Source organism: Mesoplodon densirostris, chromosome 16 (assembly GCF_025265405.1).
Source record: "Mesoplodon densirostris isolate mMesDen1 chromosome 16, mMesDen1 primary haplotype, whole genome shotgun sequence".
NCBI classification, from domain to species: domain Eukaryota; kingdom Metazoa; phylum Chordata; class Mammalia; order Artiodactyla; family Ziphiidae; genus Mesoplodon; species Mesoplodon densirostris.
Genome location: NC_082676.1, coordinates 83,000,302 through 83,021,698, shown reverse-complemented (window position 1 = coordinate 83,021,698; position 21,397 = coordinate 83,000,302). Strand labels below are relative to the sequence as shown.

Sequence of the window (21,397 nt, the reverse complement as noted above, 5' to 3'; positions counted from 1 at the left end):
CGTTCGTTTTAAAGTAAACACATGTATAACTGGGTGGTTAATATCTGAATATGAATATAATTAGAAGTCCCAATATTTCCTTCCCATATCTTAAGGACTGTGTCTCACCCACCTCCTGGGTGAACCCATCCCATTTTGGAGATCAATACCTTGGTCTTCTGGAGAGACTTCTTAAATGGAACCCCCAACCTCCACCTGCCTGCTATACAGCCAGAGAGACTCTTTTCAAAGGCAAACTTGGTCATATCACTGTCTCACTTAAACCTTTACATGCAAGAGCATCTGAAACAGGTCCCAGGGGGAATGCCCACCTCTGACCCTCCAGCTATCAGTTACCTGCACAGGCCTAATGCTTCCCCACCTCTGAGACCAGTTCATGTCCCCAGCCCTGTGCTTCCTCCAGGTTTTAGCTTCCCAGCTGTTTGCTCCAAAGTCTCCCTGGCTGTTCAATCTAATTGTGCTCTCCTCTTACAATTACTTATATGTTAAGGACATTATCCCTCTGTCTGACATTTTATATATTTCTAAAATATTTCCCTCTGTCATTTGTCTTTTTATTTGGTAATATTTGTAATTATAAGAGAAGTTTTAATTTTTTTCTGTTCTTATTTTATTAGTCTTTTTCTTTATGCTTTCTTCCTCTAAGGGTATACATTCTTTTCTGACCTTGACACTGGATAAATATTTTTTTTTTTTTTTTTTTTTTTTCTTTTTGCGGTATGCGGGCCTCTCACTGTTGTGGCCTCTCCCGTTGCGGAGCACAGGCTCCGGATGCGCAGGCCCAGCGGCCATGGCTCACGGGCCCAGCCGCTCCGCGGCATATGGGATCCTCCCAGACCGGGGCACGAACCCGTATCCCCTGCATCGGCAGGCGGACTCTTAACCACTGTGCCACCAGGGAGGCCCTGGATAAATATTTTTTAAAAAAACGAAAAGATAACCTATGGAATGGGAGAAAATATTTGCAAATGATGCGACAGACAAGGGCTTAATCTCCAAAATATGCAAACAGCTCATACAACTCAACAACAAAAAAACAAACAACCAAATCGAAAAATGGGCAGAAGACCTAAATAGACATTTCACCAAGGAAGACATACAGATGGCCAGTAGGCACATGAAAAGATGTTCAACATCACTAATTATTAGACAAATGCAAATCAAAACTACACTGAGGTAGCACCTCACATTGGTCACAATAAACATCATTAAAACATCTACAAATAACAAATGCTGGAGAGGGTGTGGAGAAAAGGGAACCCTCCTCCCACCTGTTGGTGAGAATGTAAGTTGGTACAGCCACTATGGAAAACAGTATGGAGGTTCCTCAGAAAAATAAAAATAGAATTACCATATGATCCAGCAATCCCACTCCTGAGAATATACCTGGACAAAACTATAATTCAAAAAGATACATGCAAGACGCCCCTGGTGGCGCAGTGGTTAAGAATCCACCTGCCAATGCAGGGGACACGGGTTCAAGCCCTGGTCTGGGAAGATCCCACATGCTGTGGAGCAACTAAGCCCACGTGCCACAACTACTGAGCCTGTGCTCTAGAGCCCATGAGCCACAACTATTGAGCCCACGTGCCACAACTACTGAAGCCCGTACTCCACAGCAAAAGAAGCCACCACAATGAGAAGCCCATGCACCACAACGAAGAGTAGCCCCCGCTCACCGCAACTAGAGAAAGCCCGTGTGCAGCAACGAAGACCCAAGGCAGTCAAAAATAAAAATAAATACATTTATTAAAAAAAAAAGATACATGCACCCCTGTGTTCATAGCAGCACTATTCACAATAGCCAAAACATGGAAACAACCTAAATGTCCACTGACAGATGAATGGATAAAGAAGATGTGCTACATATATACAATGGAATATTACTCAGCCATAAAAAAGAATGAAATAATGCCATTTGCAGCAACATGGATGCAACTAGAGATTATCATACTAAGTGAAGTCAGAAAGAGAAAGACAAATACCATATGATATCACTTATATGTGGAATCTAAAATAGGGTACAAATGCACCTATCTAAAAAATGGAAACAGACTCATAGAGAACAGACTTGTGGTTGCCAAATGGGGGGGGGGAGGGAGAGGGATGGACTGGGAGGCTGGGGTTAGTAGATGCAAACTATTACATTTAGAATGGATAAACAATGAAGTCCTAATGTATAGCACAGGGAACTATATTCAATATCCTGTGATAAAACCATGATAGAAAAGATTATAAAAAAAGAATGTATATATGTGTATAATTGAGTCACTTTGCTGTACAGCAGAGACTGGCACAACACTGTAAATCAACTATACTTCAATAAAAAAAATCAAAAATTTTTTCTTATTTTTCTTTTAGAGCTTTACATTTTACATTTAATCCTGGAATGTATTTTGGAATATGGTGGGAAGAAGGGTTGAGTTTATATATTCCTAAATAGTTACCCAAAAGTTTCTCTCCATCTAAAATGCCTCCTTGAAGAGACATTAAAATTTTATATACAAGGCTAAAGATGGTAGATTTAACTGTTCTTTCTCAAAACCCCACAAAAATGACAGTAATATTTTTTTAAGCATAAAACCCTAGGGGCAAAGAATGAGAGGAGAGACACCCAAATTTTAGAAGCTGGAAAGCTTCCAAATTTAGTTGACACCCCCAGGAGAGTCCTAATCCAGCATGCAAAGAGATAAGGCACGTGACAGGTGGCTCCAGTGCCTGTGGAAGGCGCTCAGGCTGGGACCCAAATCAGGAGGACAATGTGAAAAATCCCTCCGGACTCCTACTTCACTGATGGGGCCACTACCCCACCCCACCAAAAGACTGAAGGTTTATTCTCTGCAAAAGGTAAACAGAAGGTTTCTGGACTACAGAGGGCCAGATACTCTAAAAAAACAGAAGAAATACATGAAAGTTTAGAATGCAGAGAATCCCAGTCTTCTTCCTCAGTTCCCAGAGAGGTGGTGAGTTCAGGAGCCAAAAACACAGGGCAGCCTCCGCACTCTGACTACCCTTCTGCTGACCTCCCAGTCCCTGGTCCCTGGCTTCCTGTTTGCAACCCTGGGAGGCGTGTGTTCCTCGGAACTACTCATGACCTTGTGTCCTGCCTTCCCTAAAGGAAAACTGAGGCAGACTGATCCCAGGCAGAATTGCATTAAATCTATTTGGGAAAGAAACACCATCTTCTCAATATAATGGATTCTCATCTAAAAACAAATGTATCTCTCCACTTAAACAAGTATTATTTTATGTTCTCAGTAAAGCTGAATAATTTTCTTCATAGAGATGCTATGTATTTCTTATATATTTATTCTTAGATATTATACAGTTCTTATCTTTAATGTGAAATAGAGCTTATCCTGTTACATTTTTCTAGCTGGCTAGTTACTGGTATATAAAGAAGTGATTAATTGCTGTATATTTATTTTGCATTTGAAAATCTAACTGAGCTCCATTAGTTCTGAGAATTTTTTGGTTGATTTTTATTGGGAGTTTTCCAGTTAAAAATTCATTATCTGCAAGCAAGCAATGAAAATTTTTGCTCCTCTTTATAGGTTTATCTTTTAACATTTTCTTAACTTCCCATAATATCTAGAGTATTCAGAATAATATATTACAGTAGCAGTGAGTACAGATGAAAAGTCTTGCTTCTTCACTTGAATTTCCATTCATCTAACAAATATTTATCAGGTATCTACTATGTGCCAGGCAGTAAATAAAATGTTTGACATTTTACTTTTCATTACAATGTTGGTTGATGAGATAGATGTCTTTGATCAATATTTAATGTTAAGTGTAATAGATAGTAGACTTGTCAATGAAACAGTCGAATATGAAGGTACAAAAGGCAGCTTTAGAAAAAACAAACGTAAGCATCTGCATTTCCATCCACTTGAGAATCTCTAAGCCTGGGGTTTCTTGTACCGCGAATGGAGTAGAAAAGCCTCCTGCTGCACTGCAGCAGGAAACAGGGTGACCAAATGTCCCAGGACCATGCCATCTTGCCCTCTGGGTCAAGGCCATTCTGAGACTCTACTGAAGTAGCTCTTTAATTTATTCTCCTTCCATTTTCATTTGACCAAAACAAAGACTCACAATGAGACAATACTGTGAGAATTTATCTTCAGTGCAAAGGGCTGCAGAGCTACAGTATTTTGTGACATTTCCTGTTATTGAAACACGTAGCACATGTAGAAATACACATTAAACAATGAAGTTCCATCTTCACCTATGTTATTGGCAAAGAATAAGAATACTGACAGGGGGGACTTCCCCGGTGGCGCAGTGGTTAAGAACCATCCTGCCAACACAGGGGACATGGGTTCGATCCCTGGTCCGGGAAGATCCCACGTGCCGCAGAGCAACTAAGCCCATGCGCCACAACTACTGAGCCTGCGCTCTAGAGCCCACGAGCCACAACTACTGAGCCCGCATGTCACAACTACTGAAGCCTGCGCGCCTAGAGCCCATGCTCCGCAACAAGAGAAGTTCGCGCACCGCATCAGAGCAGTCCCCGCTTGCCGCAACTGGAGAAAGTCCGCGCACAGCAACGAAGACCCAACGCAGCCGAAAATAAAAATAAATAAATAATTTTATATGTATAAAAAAATACTGACAGGGAATTCCCTGGTGGTCCAGTGGTTAGGGCTCCTCGCTTCCACTGCAGGGGGCACGGGTTTGATCCCTGGTCCAGGAACTAAGATCCATCAAGCTGTGCAGTGGCAAAAAAAAGAATACTGACTATACCAAAACAGTAAGTATGAGCAAACACCCTACCCACTGCCAGAGGGCCCTGCTCTCTGACCAAGCAATTCCATCCACTCTGAAGGACTGACCACAAAGGAGGTGAGCATCCTAGCATGTCAGGAAGGCTCTGCACAGATGTCCTCTCTGTAACACAGTCTGTGAGAGGAAAATGGAATATGCTCGCAATATGCAACAGGGATTACTTTTTCATAGCTTTATGCCCTCTCTGATAACAGACAAATGTAGAAAACTTGCAAACTGCATAAAAGCATTGAAAAGAGAATAAAAATACCCCCAAATCATATGATCCTATAGGAGCCTCTGTTAATATACTAGCATAGTATGTTCTTATAAACTCGATTCCACATAAAGTTAGGATCTGTGGTGGAGATGGCTAGCAGATCTCCAGAAGTCTGTACTCACCCTTCCCTAGGGCAGAGCTGATGATGGGAAGTGTCTACATTTCCAGTCAGACTACATTTCCAGCCCACCTGGGGAGCAGGCGAAGCTGAGTGAGCAGGCTCACCAGAGCAATGTGATTCTGGCAATGTGCGTGTAGTTGTCGGTACTAATTCGGTCAAGTAGCTGGTATCAATGCTGACATGAGCTTATATTCTACATGCTTATTTTTGTTTTTTGTTTACTAATAAATTTTTTAAAGGTCACATGTTTACATATTTCAAAAAGTAAAACAACATAGTCTCACTGACAACTCGCCTCCATGCATTCAGATAACCACTTTTATTAGATACTTATTTATCCTCCCAGCGTTTCCTTATGCAAATACATGTACATGTTCTCATCCTCCTTTTTCTCATACAAAAGGGGGCACACTACACACTGTAAACTGTTTCACACCTTGATTTTTCTCTCTCAACAATATACCCGGGCAGTCTCTCCCTGTCAATTCACAGCTATGTTGCAGCCCCACAACATTTCACTGGGTTGATACATCCTAGGGCATTAAACCAGTCTCCTACCACTGGACACTGAGGCTGTTTCCAGCAGTCAGTGCACAAATCACCTGTACAAGTGCAATTTTGTATGTGCAAGTGCACACTGGATAGTCCCAGAATGGAAACTGTTGGATCAAAGAGTAAATGCATCTGTGATTAAGAGATTACTCTCAAATTCCTGCTTCCCTCAAAGCCTCACTAGCAAAATGGTTGTCTAAGATGCATGGGTGCCAATCTGATAGGTGAGAAATGGCATCTTGGTGTAGTTTTGATCTGATTTCTCTAATTATGAATAAGTATGGTTGAGCACCCTTTCACATACTGAAGGGATATGGTATTTCTTTTTCTATTAATTATGCATGCCCTTTGCACATTTTTCATTGGGTTTTGATCTTTCTTTTCAATTCCCAGAACCTCTTTATCTATTAGAGCAATTAGCTCCTTATCTAAATGAGTTGCAAATATTTTTTTCTTTTTTCATTAGTGATATCATGCAGATGTTCTTTGTATTCATGTTTCTGGAATTTCCGTCCTGTCTCAATGGCTTGTTACTCAGAGTTGCTGCCATCCTGCAGAACCTGAACACGGCAGCATGGTCCAGTCTCTACTCACACTCCCCTCCACAGGGCTCCTGGCACTCCTGTATGTTGTTTGTTCAGAATCAGCTCGTGTGGAACCCGAGAGAACCATGTTGGCATTTTTACTTGGCATTTTGTTAAATGAATAATCAAACTTCGGGAGATTAGGCAGTTTATGATGTGAACTTTCCAACTCAAGAACAAATAGGTCCTTACATTTGTTCAAGTCTACTTCTGTGTCCTCCGAGAATGTCTGAAGTTTTCCTCTTACAGATTTTGCATACTTCTTTCCAAGGCGTTATTCCTTAGAGGCATTTTTTGTTATTGACTTTATTTGGTCTTCTCTTCCATTATATCTCACAGCCAATTTTTGTTGCTCTGCCTCCAGTGGCTGTGTGACCCTAGGCAAGCTACCTATCTGTGCCTTGATTTCCTCATCTGTGAAATGGGGACTACAGTACCTTGTGAGGTAGTTGTAAACATTTAAAAGTTAATACAGGGAATTCCCTGGTGGTCCAGTGGTTAGGACTAATGCTTTCACTGTGGTGGCCCAGGTCTAATCCTTGGTCAGGGAATTAAGATCCTGCAAACCATGTGGTACAGCCAAAAAAAATAATAAAAAATAAAAAATAATTTTTATTTTTTTTTAATTTATTTTTTAAATTTATTTATTTATTTTTGTCTGCTTTGGGTCTTCGTTGCTGCACATGGGCTTTTTCTAGTTGCGGCGAGTGGGGCTACTCTTCATTGCGGTATACGGGCTTCTCACTGTGGTGGCTTCTCTTGTTGTGAAGCACAGGCACTAGGCATGCGGCCTTCAGTGTTGTGGCATGCAGGCTCAGTAGTTGTGGCTCGCGGGTTCTAGAGCACAGGTTCAGTAGTCGTGGCGCACAGGCTTAGATGCTCCATGGCATGTGGGAGCTTCCCAGACCATGTCCCCTGCATTGGCAGGTGGTTTCTTAACCACTGCGCCACCAGGGAAGCCCAAAAATAATTTTTAAATAGATAAAAATAAAAGTTAAAACATGTAAAGTGCTTAAGGAAATGGTATCTGGTACAAAGCACTCAATGTTATTTTTATTACCTCTTTCTGTGACTATCTTTATTGATTCTTTCCTTTTCCTTCTCTTCATTTCTTTTTGATGGTTCTGTCTCTACCACTCTCCTTCACTTTACTTACCCCCATCTTCAGCAAACACCAACTTGCTTGATGCTATTTTTGAAAGACAGTGGGGCATCCAGGATACAAGAGTGCTGCTTTAAAAGCTCAGCAAACACAGCCTTCATGCTCTTGAGGGACTGCAGACCAAGACCTTGAGTGTAGCCTTGGCTCTTAACAAAGGCCCCCTCAGCAACACAGACATTTAAACATAGTGAATGTGTTTAATGCTACTGAACTATACACGTAAAGGTTAACGTGGTCAATTTTGCTTTGTATATTTTACCACAATAATTTTTTTATAAGGCTGTCTCATTTGGGAAATTATTATAACTCCCTTTTCACTCAAGAAGCATTGTTTGCCTAGCACTAGAATTGTCAGTAAGAGACAATACAAGTCTCTAAGCAAAGTAGTAAGCACCCTACCAACTAGAAACTACTTACTCTCCAGTGCTATTTTCATAGCCACAAAGTATCTGAGAAAGTTCTGAAACCTGTAGCAATACAAAGCAAAAAAATAAGGACTTAACAATACAGGTAATTTAATTATCTCCAAAAAAAAAGTATAAAAACAAGGAAAACAAATTAACATGCAAAACAGGTGTCTCTTGCAAACGTCTTTTAAATTAACAGAAAAAGTAGATGGGGTAAGTGGACAGGGAAAAAAAAACATTATACCACTCACTTTATACTTGTATAATACTGATAAACCTCGTTGAGATATTACTACAACTCCATGAAGCAGGTAAAATAGGTAACACTCCCATTTTAGAGATATGAAAACTAAGCTCACAGTTATGAATTAACTTGCTCAAGGTAAAGCCTCAGCTGAGGATGAGCTCGTGTCCTGGGCCTCTCAGTCTGGCCCACTCTTTCCATTCCACCAAATCCTCACTGGGAATGAATTAAACATTGCTAGAAATCCAAAAAGTAACTTGACCCTCAGCTTACATGGGTTTCTCCTTGGTGTTTCAGCTCACCTGACAATGCCCATAATTTCAGAGGCTGGTGGCAATAAAACCAAAAGAAGTTTTACACTGAGCAGGTGGTGACAACGTGGACAAGAATGAAAGCTGTGGGAAAACTTTTTTCAAAATGCTCATGTAAAAGCTCAATAATATTTATTTTGTTTTCTAAACACATTTATTGAGGTACAATTGACATAACCTGCACATATTTAGTGTATAATGTGATAAGTTTTAACCTATTAAACACTTGTGAAACCATCACCACATTCAAGATAAAGAACATACCTATCACCCCAGAAGTTTCCTCTTGCCCCTTTTTATTCCTCCCTCCTGCCCCTCTCTGGTCCCCATTCCCCACCCCCAAGCAACCACAGACTTTCTATCACTATAGGTTAGTTTGAATTTGCTTGTTTTACTTAAATGAAATGGATTCTTTCACTCAGCACAATTATTTTGAGATTCATTTGTTCACTTACTCCTGTCTGTATCAATAGTTAATTCCTTTAAAAAAACTTTTTTAGAGCAGTTTTAGCTTTACAGCAGTACTGAGCAGAAGGTACATACAACACCTCCCCCCCACCAACCTCACCCACTTTTTTTTTTTTTTTTGGCCGCACCATGTAGCATGCGGGATCTTAGTTCCCCGACAGAGGATAGAACCCATGCCCCTTGCATTGGGAGCATGGAGTCTTAACCACTGGACCACCAGGGAAGTCCCCTCACCCACTATTACATCCCCCACCAGTGATACATTTGTTACAACTGATGAACCTCCACTGGCACATCATCACCCAGAGTCCATAGCTTACTTTAGGATTCACTCACCGTGTACATTCTAAGAGTATGGACAAATGTATAATGATATGTATCCACCGCTGTAGTACCATGCAGAGTAGTTTCACTGCCCAATATATCCTCTATGTTCCAAGTTCATTCCTTTTGATTGCTGAGTAATATTCCATTGTAGGGATACATAATTTGTTTTTACATTCACTTGTTGGACATTTGGGTTGTTTTCAATACTTGCTTGTTATACATTAAACCTGCTATAAACATTGTTTTTCTGTTTTCTATTTTTCTGATTTGTTTGGTATTTATCATATGCTTCTTTCTGGTTACTTTGGGTTTAATTTGCTCTTTTTTTCTAGTATCTTAAAACAAGCTAAAGTCATTCACTACAAACCTTTCTTCTTTTCTACTGTAAGTATTTAGTGTTATAAACTCCCCAAGTATGCTTTAGGGGCATACATGTTTATTTTCATTCAGTTCCAACTATTGTCTAATTTCCCCTTTGATTTCTTCCTTGACTGGTGGCTTATTCAAAAGTGTGTTATTCAGTACTCAAATGTTTGGGGATTTTTCCAGACATCTTTCTATTATTGATTTCTAATTTAAATCTTTGTGGTCAGAAAACAGACTTTGCATGACATAAATTCTCTTAAATTATTGAGACTTGTTTTATGGCCTAGAATGTGGTCTGTCTGGTAAATGTTCCATGTGTACTTGAGCAGAATGTGTACCTGCTATTGTTGGGGGAACTGTCAACCAAGTTAAACTGGTAAACAATGTTGGTCAAGCGTACTATATCCTTACTGATTTTCTGCCTCCTGCTTCTATCAGTTATTGAAATCTCTGATTATAATTGTGGATGTGTCTATTTTCCTTGCAGTTCTATTTCTGCTTCATGTATTCTGAAGCCCTGTCAATTATGTATTTAAATGCTTAGGACTGTTATGTCCCCTTGATTATTTTATCCCTTTGTCATTATGAAATGGTCTTCTTTGTCTCTGGTAACATTCTTTGCTCTGAAGTCTACTTCATCTGATATTAATATAGACATCCCAGCTACCTTCTAACTAGTGTTACCATGGTATGTATATATTTTCATTCATGTAATTTTAACCTTTTTGTTTTATATTTAAAATGCCTTTCTTTGGTAGGCATCACATAGTTGGATATTGCTTTTCTTAACCAATCTGAATAATCTCTGCCTTATAATTGGGTGTTTGGACCATCTTGCTTTTTGTTTTCTATTTGTTCCATCCATCTTTGTTCCACTTTTCCTCTTTTTCTGCCTTCCTTTGAATTAACCAAGTATTTTATTTCCTTTGTTGGGTTCCTATTAACTCTTGGTTTTGTTACTTTAGTGACTGCTTTAAGGTTTACAGTATCCATCTTTATCATACTGACATCCAAGTGAGATTATACCATTTCACATATAACATAAATATCTTATAATAGTTTACTTCCATTTCTTCTCTCCTGGCCTATATCCATTTGTTGTCATGAATTTTACTTTATAGATGTTATAAACTTCACAAAGCATTGTTACTACTTTTATATAAGCAATTTTAATATAAAGATATTTAAATAATAAAAAATATAGCTTACATATTTTCTCACATAATCATTTCCAGTGTTCTTCATTCATTTGTGTAGATTCAGGTTTTCATCTGGTATAATTTTTCTTCTGCCTGAAGGACATCCTTTAAAGTTTCTTACAGTGTGGGTCTGCTGGTGATTAATTCTTTCAGCTTTCATATGTCTGAAAACTTCTTTGTTTTTGGAAGATGTGTTCACCTGGTAAAGAATTCTAGGTGAAGTGTGGCCAAGATGGTGGAGCAGGAAAACCCTGAGCTCACCTTTTCCCACAGGCACACCAAAATTACAACTATTTACAGAACAATTGTCTATGAGAAGAACATGAAGACTAGCAGAAAAGACTTTCCAGAATTAACGGTATGAAGAAGGAACCACAATGAGACAGGTAGGAGAGGCAGACCCACACCCCAAGTAGGCAACACACTGACAGAAGGATAATCACAATTGCACATGTTTTCCCCAAGGAGTGAGGGGTCTGAGCCCCACATCAGGCACCCCAGTCCAGGGGTCCTGCACCAGGAAGATCAGCCCCCAGAACATCTCGCTTTGAAGGCTAGTGGGGCTTCTATACAGGAGAGCTAGAGAGCCACAGGAAACAGAGAGTGTGCTATTAAAGGGTGCACACAAAATCTCACATGCTCCAAGTCCCAGCAGAGAGACAGTAATTTGAAAGTAGCCTGGGTCACACCAACTTACTAATCTTGGAGAGCATCCTGAAGAGGCAGGAGGCAACTGGGACTCCCCTTGGGGACACAGATACTGGTGGCAGCCATTTTGGGGAGCTCAGTCTACCACAAGAACAGTGGCATTGGCAAGCACCATTCTGGAGTCTCCTCCCTAGCCTACTAGGGCCAGGGGCTTATCCGCCCACTAGCAGGCTGGCAACAACCCCAGGACACCCCAGGACATGCAGCTAGATGTACCGGGACTCAGCCCCAACAACCAATGGGCCAACAGCCACCACACGAGGCAGGACCTGGCAGTCAACCTGGCCCGGGTCCAGGCCCACCTCCCAGCATGCCCACAGTAGTAGACCCTGCCACAACAGGAGGGCCCATGCAGCCAACATAGGGGGCACCCTTAGAGCATACAGCTCTGGTGGCCAGAGGGGAGCAGACTGCTAAGCCACAAAGGACATCTCCTACATAAGGCCACTTTTCCAAGATCAGGAGACGTAACCAACCTACCAAATACAGGGAAATAAACACAGAGAATTAGACAAAATGAAACAACAAAGGAATCTGTTTCAAATAAAGGAACGAGACAAAACCCTAGAAGAAGAACTGAGCAAGACGGAGATAAGCAAACTACCCAACAAAGAGTTCAAGGTAATATTCATAAAGATGCTTAAAGAACTTGGGGGAAGAATGGATGAACGCAGTGAGAATTTCAACAAGTTAGAAAATATAAAGAAGAATCAAACAGAGCTGATGAACATAATAACTGAAATAAAACTACACTGGAAGGAACGAACAGTGAATGAGAACGAATCTGCAAACTGGAAGACAGAGTAGTGGAACCATCCAGCCTGAACAGAAAAAAGAATTTTTAAAAATGAGCATAGGGCTTCCCTGGTGGCTCAGTGGTTGAGAGTCTGCCTGCCGATGCAGGGGACACGGGTTCGTGCCCCGGTGAGGGAAGATCCCACATGCCGCGGAGCGGCTGGGCCCGTGAGCCATGGCCGCTGAGCCTGAGCGTCTGGAGCCTGTGCTCCGCGGCGGGAGAGGCCACAGCAGTGAGAGGCCCGCATACTGCAAAAAAAAAAAAAAAAATGAGCATAGTTTAATAAGAGACATCTAGGACCACATCAAGCATACTAACATTCACATTATAGGTGTCCCAGGAGAAGAGAGAAAGAGGCAGAGAACTTATTCAAACAAATAATAGCTGAAAACTTCCCTAACCTGGAAAAGGAGACAGACATCCAAGTCCAGGAAGCACTAAGTCCCAAACAAGGTGAATCCAAAGAGATCTACACCAAGACAAATTATAATTAAAGTGGCAAAATTAAAGATAAAGAATCTTAAAAGTAGCAAGAAAAAAGCAATTAGTTATGTGCAGGGAACTCCCTAAGACTATCAGCTGACTTTTCAGCAGAAACTTCACAGGCCAGAAGGAAGTGGTGCGATATATTCAAAGTAATGAAAGGAAAAAAATCTATATAGTAAGTCCCCTACATACAAACAAGTTCCATTGCAAGAGTCCACTCGTTAAGTCCAATTTGTTCGTAAGTCCAACAAAGTTAGCCTAGGTACCCAAACACAATTGGCTATATAGTACTGTACTGTAATAGGTTTATAATAATTTTCACACAAGTAATACATAAAAAAACAAACACAGAAAATAAAGAAGGGGGCTTCCCTGGTGGCACAGTGGTTGAGAATCTGCCTGCCAATGCAGGGGACACGGGTTTGAGCCCTGGTCTGGGAAGATCCCACATGCCACAGAGCAACTAGGCCTGTGAGCCACAATTACTGAGCCTGCACGTCTGGAGCCTGTGCTCCACAACAAGAGAGGCCGTGAGGCCGCGATAGTGAGAGGCCCGCGCACGGCAATGAAGAGTGGCCCCTGGTTGCCACAACCAGAGAAAGCCCTCGCACAGAAACGAAGACCCAACACAGCCAAAAACAAATTAATTAATTAATAAACTCCTACCCCCAACATCTTATTTAAAAAAAATAAAAAAAATAAAGAAGACACTTTTAATCTTACAGTACAGTACCTTGAAAAGTCCAGCTACATCATCACTGCTTTTACACTTCCTTCCAGATATCCTGGGCTTGAAATAAAGACACTGTACTACTGTACTCTATACACTACTGTACAGTAAAGTACACAAAAGGACAACCACTTGTAGAGGATGCACGCATGTGACAATGTATGCCAGACACATGAACTAACTTACATGACTGGACATGTGAGCACATGCTTCCATTTTTAAAGTTCACAACTTGAAGGTTCATATATAGGGGACTTACTGTAACCAAAAATACTCTACCCAGCAGGGCTATCATTCATATTTGAAGAAGAAATAAAATGTTCTACATATAAGCAATAACTAAAAGAATTCAGCACCACTGCATTGGCATTATGAGAAATGTTAAAGGGACTTCTCTAAGCAGGATTTTTTTAAAAAAAGGAAAAAACCACACAATTAGAAATACGAAAATTATGAAAGGAAAAAATCTAATTGGTAAAGGCAAACATACAGTAAATGTAGTGCATCAACCACTTATAAAGCTAGTAGGAAGGGTCAAAGACAAAAGTGGTAAAATCATCTATATCCACAATAAGTAGTTAAGGGATACACAAAACAAAAAGATGTAAAACATGATGTCAAAAAAATTAAACATGGCGGGAGAATAAAAATGCAGGGTTGTTAGACTGAATTTCAACTTAAAAGACCATCAACTTAAAATAATAACACAAGTTATTACTAACATGTATTACGTATGTGTCTGTAATTGTTATATATGAACATCATGGTAACCACAAACCAAAATCTTGCAACTCTCTCTCTCACACACACACACAAAGAGAAAGCAACCCAAATATAACACTAAAAATATCATCAAATCACAAAAGAGCAAAAGAAGAAGGAACAAATGAGAACTATAAAAACAATCAGAAAACATTTAACACAATGGAAATAAGTAGGGACTTCCCTGGTGGCACAGTAAGAATCTGCCTGCCAATGCAGGAGACATGGGTTCAAGCCTGGTCCAGGAAGATCCCACATGCTGTGGATCAACTAAGCCTGTGAGCCACAACTACTGAGCCTGTGCTCTAGAGCCCGCGAGCCACAACTACTGAGCCTGCATGCTACGACTACTGAAGCCCGCATGCCTAGAGCCCATGCTCCACAACAAGAGAAGCCACCACAATGAGAAGCCCGCACCAACGCAACGAAGAGTAGCCCCTGCTTGCCACCACTAGAGAAAGCCTGTGCACAGCAATGAGGACCCATCGCAACCAAAAATAAATAAATAAATTTTTTTTAAATGGTGATAAGTACATACCTATCAATAATTACTTTAAAAGTAAATGGACTAAATGCTCCAATCAAAAGGCACAGAACGGCCGAACAGATTAAAAAAAAAAGAACGCGACGCAGCTATATGCTGACTACAAGAGACTCATTTCAGATCTAAAAACACAGAGACTGAAAGTGAGGTAATGGAAAACGGTATTCCACGCAAATGGAAACAAAAAGAGAGCAGGGGCAGCAATACGTATATCAGACAAAATAGATTTTTGAACAGACTGTAACAAGAGACAAAGAAGGACATTAAATAATGATCAAGGGATCAATCCAATAGGAAGATATAACAAATGTAAACATATACGCACCCAACATAGGAGCAACTAAATACATATAGCAAATATTAACAAACATGAAAGGAAAAACTGACAGTAACACAATAATAGTAGGGGACTTTAACACCCCACTTACATCAATGGACAGATCATCCAGAGAGAAAATCAATAAGGAAACACTGGCCTTAAGTGATACATTAGACCAGATGAACTTAAAAGATATATCAAGTCTCAATAAAGTTAAGGTGGAAAGCATAGCAAGCATCCTTTCCAACCACAGTGGTATGAGAGTAGAAATCTACTACATGGAAAAAACTGCAAAAAACACAAACACAAATGTGGAAGCTAAACAATATGCTTCTCAACAAACAATGGGTCACTGAAGAAATCAAAGAGGAAATTAAAAAATACCTGAAGACAAATGAAAATGGAAATACAATGATCCAAAACCTATGGGACACAGCAAGAGCAATTCTAAGAAAGAAGTTTATAGTAATACAAGCCTACCTCAGGAAATAAGAAAAATCTAAGGAACTAGAAATAGAAGAACAAACTAAACTCAAAGTTAGTAGAAGGAAAGAAAAATAAAGATCTGAGCAGAAATAAATGGAGACTTAAAACAACAGCAGAAAAGATCAATGAAACTAAGAGCTGGTTCTTTGAAAAGATAAACAAAATTGACAAACCTTTAGCCAGACTCATCAATAAAAAAAAGAGTGGGACCAAATCAATAAAATCAGAAATGAAAGAGAAGTTATAAATGACACCACAGAAGTACAAAGGATCATAAAAGATTACTACAATTAAACACCAATAAAATGGACAACCCAGAATAAATGGGTCAATTCCTAAAAACGTACAATCTCCTAAAACTGAATCAGAAAAAACCAGAAGATATGAACAGAATGATTACCAGTCATGAAACTGAATCATCAAAATAAACAAAAACAAAAAACAAACTCCCAACAAACAAAAGTCCAGGATCAGATGGATTTATAGATGAATTCTACCAACCATTTAAAGAAAAATTGATATCTACCTTTCTCCAACTACCGCAAAAAAGGAAGAGTCAGGAGTGCTTCCAAATTCATTCTACAAGGCCAGCATCACCTTGGTACCAAAACCAGATGAGGATACCACAAAATAAGGAAAACAGAGGCCAATATCCCCGATGAACACTGATGTAAAAATCCTCAATAAAATATTAGCAAAATGAATTCAACAATACATCAAAAAGATCATACACCATAATCAAGTGGGATTTATCCCATGGATGCAGGGTGTTTCAATATCCAGAAATCAGTGATACACCACATAACAAATTGAAAAATAAAAATCATATGATCATCTTAATAGATGCAGAAAAAGCTTTTGACAAAATCCAATACCTATTTATGATAAAAACTTTCACCCAAGTTAGGATAGGGGGAACATACCTCAACATAACAAAGGCCATCTATGGTAAACCTATGCCAACATCATACAAAAAGGTGACAAGTGGAAAGCATTTCCCCTAAGATCAGGAACAAGACAAGGATGCCCACTCACCATTTTTATTCAAGATAGTATTGGAAGTCCTAGACACAGCAATCAGACAAGAAAAATGAAAAGAATCCAAGTTGAAAAGGAAGCAGTAAAACTGTCACTGTTTGCATATGACATGACATTATATATAAAAAAATCCTAAAGATACCACCAAAAAACTATCAGAACTCACCAATGAATTCAGTAAAGCTGCAGGATGCAAAATAATACAAATCTGTTGCATTTCTGTACACTAACAATGAATTATCAGAAAGAGAAATTAAGAAAACAACCCCATTTACAATTGCATCAAAAAGAATAAAATATCCGGGAGTAAATCTAACCAAGGAGGGAAAAGATCTGTACCCAGAAAACTATAATACACTGATGAAAGAAACTAAAAAAAAAAAAACAAATGGAAAGATATACCGTGTTCATGGATTGGAAGAATCCCAAAACAATCCACAGATTCAATGCAATCCCTATCAAAATTCCAACGGAATTTTTCACAGAACTAGAACAAATAATGCCAAAATTTGTATGGAAACACAAAAGGCTCCCAAATAGCCAAAATAATTTTAAGAAAGAACAAAGCTGGAGGTATCATGCGCCATTATTTCCAACTATACTACAAAGCTATAGTAATCAAAACAGTATGACAACACTGTAAATCAACTATACTTCAATTAAAAAAAAAACAACAATGGGACTTCCCTGGTGGTCCAGTGTGTAAGACTCCACACTCCCAATGCAAGGTGCCTGGGTTCAATCCCTAGTCGGGGAAAAAGATCCCACGTGCATGCCACAACTAAGAAGCCCACATGCCGCAACTAAAGATCCCGCATGCTGCAAGTAAACATGCTACAAGAAAGATCTTGCATGCCACAACTAAGACCCAGTGCAGCCTAAATAAATAAACAAAAAAAAACAGTACGATACTGGCACAAAAACAGACACATGGATCAACAGAACAGAACAGCGAGCCCAGAAATAAACCCACACTTATATAGTCAATTAATCTATGACAAAGGAGGCAAGAATATATGATGGGAAAAAGAAAGCCTCTTCAATAAACGGTGTTGGGAAAACTGGAGAGCTACATGCAAAAGAAGCGAACTGGACTACTTTCTCACACTATATACAAAAATAAATTCAAAATGGATTAATGACTTAAATGTAAGACCTGAAACCATAAACTCCTAGAAGAAAACATAGGCAGTATGCTCTCTGGCATCAGATAGATATAGATATATAGATATCTCCTCAGGCAAGGGAAACAAAAGGAAAAATAAACGAATAGGACTACATCCAACTAAAAAACTTTTGCACAGTGAAGGAAACTATCAACAAAACAAAAAGGCACCCTACTGAATGAGAGAAGATATTTGAAAACAGTGTATTTGATAAGGGGTTAATAGCCAATATGGATAAGAACTCATACAACTAAACATCAAAAAACAAACAGCCCAATTAAAAAATGGGTCAGAGGACCCAAACAGACATTTTTCCAAAGAAGATACACAGATGGCCAACAGACACATGAAAAGATGCTTAGCATCACTAATCATCAAGTAAATGCAAATGAAAACCATGAGATATCACCTCACACCTGTCAGAATGACTATCATCAAAAAAGACAACAAATAACAGATGAATGGATAATGATGTGATACACACACACACATACACACTAGACCATGATTCAGCCATTAAAAAAAAATGAAATCTGGGAACTTCCCTGGTGGCGCAGTGGTTAAGAATCTGCCCACCAATGCAGGGGATATGGGTTTGAGCCCTGGTCCAGGAAGATCCCACATGCTGCGGAGCAACTAATCCCGAGCACCACAACTACAGAAGCCCGCGTGCCTAGAGCCCGTGCTCCGCAACGAAGAGTAGCCCCCACTTGCTGCAACTAGAAAAAGCCTGCATGCAGCAACAAAGACCCAACACAGCCAAAAATAAATAAACTTATTTTTTTAAAAATGAAATCTGTCATTTGCGACAACATGGAGGGACCTGAAGGTATTACGCTGAGATAAGTCACACAGAGAAAGACAAATACCATATGATTTGTCTTGTATGTGAAACCTAAAGAACAGAACAAACATAACAAAACAGAAACAGACTGATAGAGAACAAACTGGTGGCTACCAGAGGGGAGGCATGTAGGGGGATAAGTGAAATAGGTTAGGGAGATTAAGAAGTACAAACTTCCAGTCAAATAAGTAAGTCACAGGGATGAAACATACAGCACAGGGAATATAATCAATAATACTATAACTCTGTAGGGTGAGAGATGGTAGCGACTTATCATGGTGATCATTTTGTAATGTATAAAAATACTGAATCACTATGTTGTACACCTGAAACTAATAATAGTAAGTCAATTATACTTCATTTATAAGGAAAGAAAGAAGGCAGGCAGGGAGGAAGGAGAAAAAAGAAAAGAGGAAAGAAAAGAGAAGAGAAAAGAAAAGAGAAAAGAAAGAGAATAAATTCTAGGTGGACAGAGGTCTTTTGGTTTTCTTTTTTTTTTCAGTGTTTTAAATATGCTGCTCCATGGCCTTCTTACTTTTTTTTTCTCACAAGAAATCTGCTTTCACCTGCATATTTGCTTTTCTGTACGTGTCTTTTTTCCTCTGGCTGCTTTTAAGATTTTTCTCTTCATCACTGGTTTTGAGTAATTTGATTATGATGTGCCTTGGTATAGTTTTCTTCCTGTTTTTTGTGTGGGTGATTCACTGAGTTGAGTTTACAGTTTCCATCGAGCTTGGAAAGTTTCTGGCCATTATTCTTTTACCTATTTTTTCTTTCTCTCCTGCTTCTGTGGGAACTCTAATTACCCATATATTAAGTTGCCTGAAGTTGTTCCACAGTTCAGTGCTAGTTCTGAAAATTTTTTGATTCTTTTTTATATGCTTCACGTTGGATAACTGAATCTTTCCTTCTGCAACATCTAATCTGCCATTAATGCCCCTCAGTGTATCTTTCACTTAACACACTTGTAGTTTGTCATCTTTAGGAACTTGATTTGGGTAATTTTCGTATCTTCCATGACTCTACTTAACTTTTTGAACACATGGAATATAGTTGTAATAACTGTTTTAATGTCCTTTGCTGACTGTGACATCTGTGTTGGTTCTGGATTGGTTTTCATTGATTGCTTATTCTCATTACAGGTTACATTTTCCTGTCTCCTTGCACTGTGCTCCCCAACTGTAATTCATACATTTAGATACTAACCCCAGGTGCTAAGAATGTGACTGTATTTGGAGATAGAGTCTTTAAGAGGTTAAATTAAGTTAAAATTCGGTCATTAGTGAGGACTTCCCTGGTGGTCAAGTGGGTAAGACTCTGCGTTCCCAATGCAGGGGGCCTGGGTTCAATCCCTGGTCAGGAAACTAGATCCTGCATGCATACCACAACTAAGAGTTCGCATGCCGCAACTAAGAGTCTGCGTGCTGCAACTAAGACCCAGTGCAGCCTAAATAAATAAATGTTAAAAAGAAAAATTGGTCATTGTGGTAAGCTGTAATCCAATAAGACTGGTGTCCTTATAAGAAGAAACTTGGACAGACATGCAGAGGAAAGACCATGTAAGACACAGGGAGAACATGGATGTCTACAAGCCAAGGAGGCCCCAGAAGAAACCAATGCTGCCAACACACTGATCTCAGACTTCTAGCGCCCAGAATTGTGAAAAAAATAAATTTCTCTCATTTCAGCCACCCAGTATGTAGTACTTTGTTACGGCTGCCCAAGCAAACTAATACATCTGGTAATATTTGATTAGATACAAGACATTGTGAATTTTACTCTGTTGGGTGCTGGATATTTTTATGTTCCTATAAATATTGAATCTTGTTTCAGGATGCAGTGAATTGGAAACAGTTTGATTCTTCTGGGTTTTGTTTTTATGATTTGTTACGTGGGTCCAGAGCAGTACTCTGTCTAGGGCTAACTATTTCCCATTACTGAAGCATGACATTCCTTAGTGTTCTACCCAATGTTCAGTGAATTATGGTCTTGTTAGAGGGAACTGGAACTGTTTCATCTAAACCTTTCGGGAAGTTCTCTCCCCAGCCTCAGTTTCCTCACACACGTGTGCTGAGCAGCACTGTGTTGAATACTCAAGGTGTAGAGACCTCCAGATTCTCCTCTGCAGATCTTCAGAGTTCTTTCTGTACCGATGTCTCTCCCTGGTCCTCTGTCCTATGAAGTGTAGGCATGTTGGTGTCCCCAGACTCTCAGCACCTTATCCACAGCTCAGGAAGTCCACCAGGCTCCACATCAATTTCCTGGTCCCTGTGATACAGTGGGGAAACTCTCACACGGCAGTAAGCTGGAGTTGTTGTAGGGCTCACTTTGTTTGTCACCTCTCAGAGACTACTATCTCTCGTTGCCAGTGGCCAGTGTTTTGAAACCTTGTTTCATGCATTTTGTCTGGATTTTGTTGTTGTTTTAGTTATTTCAGGGTAAATTCAGTCCCTGTTACTCTATCTTCAGTGGCCAGAAGTGGAAGAACTATATTCCTATTAAAACGTATCTATATTTAGTTTTTACCAATTCCTCTATTACTGTAACCATCAAAATTATTAAGGAAGAGTTTTTGGCTTTATTCCATTGTATTAATAGATATATTCCAAAATACATCTTATATTATATATTCCATCATATATATGTGTACATACATATATATATATATATTCTATTCTATTATCTCATTATATTCTCTCAGAAGGAACAAAAGAGTAAATCCAAAATTCA

The 21,397-nt window shown here is 39.4% G+C and overlaps 1 protein-coding gene across 2 annotated transcripts in view; it reads right to left on the bottom strand.

Moving 5' to 3' along the window:
• ABHD12 (abhydrolase domain containing 12, lysophospholipase) overlaps positions 1 to 21,397 on the bottom strand; it is a 68,512-nt gene that overhangs the window by 35,072 nt on the left and 12,043 nt on the right. Inside the window, exon 2 of one of the 2 annotated variants that reach the window (XM_060078230.1) lies at positions 10,799 to 10,987. The exons of the other annotated variant lie outside the window; for it this stretch is intronic. Coding sequence (XP_059934213.1) covers positions 10,799 to 10,800 — 2 coding nt within the window. The 5' untranslated portion in view covers positions 10,801 to 10,987. The remainder of the gene's footprint in view (positions 1 to 10,798; positions 10,988 to 21,397) is intronic. 2 annotated transcript variants of the gene reach the window in all.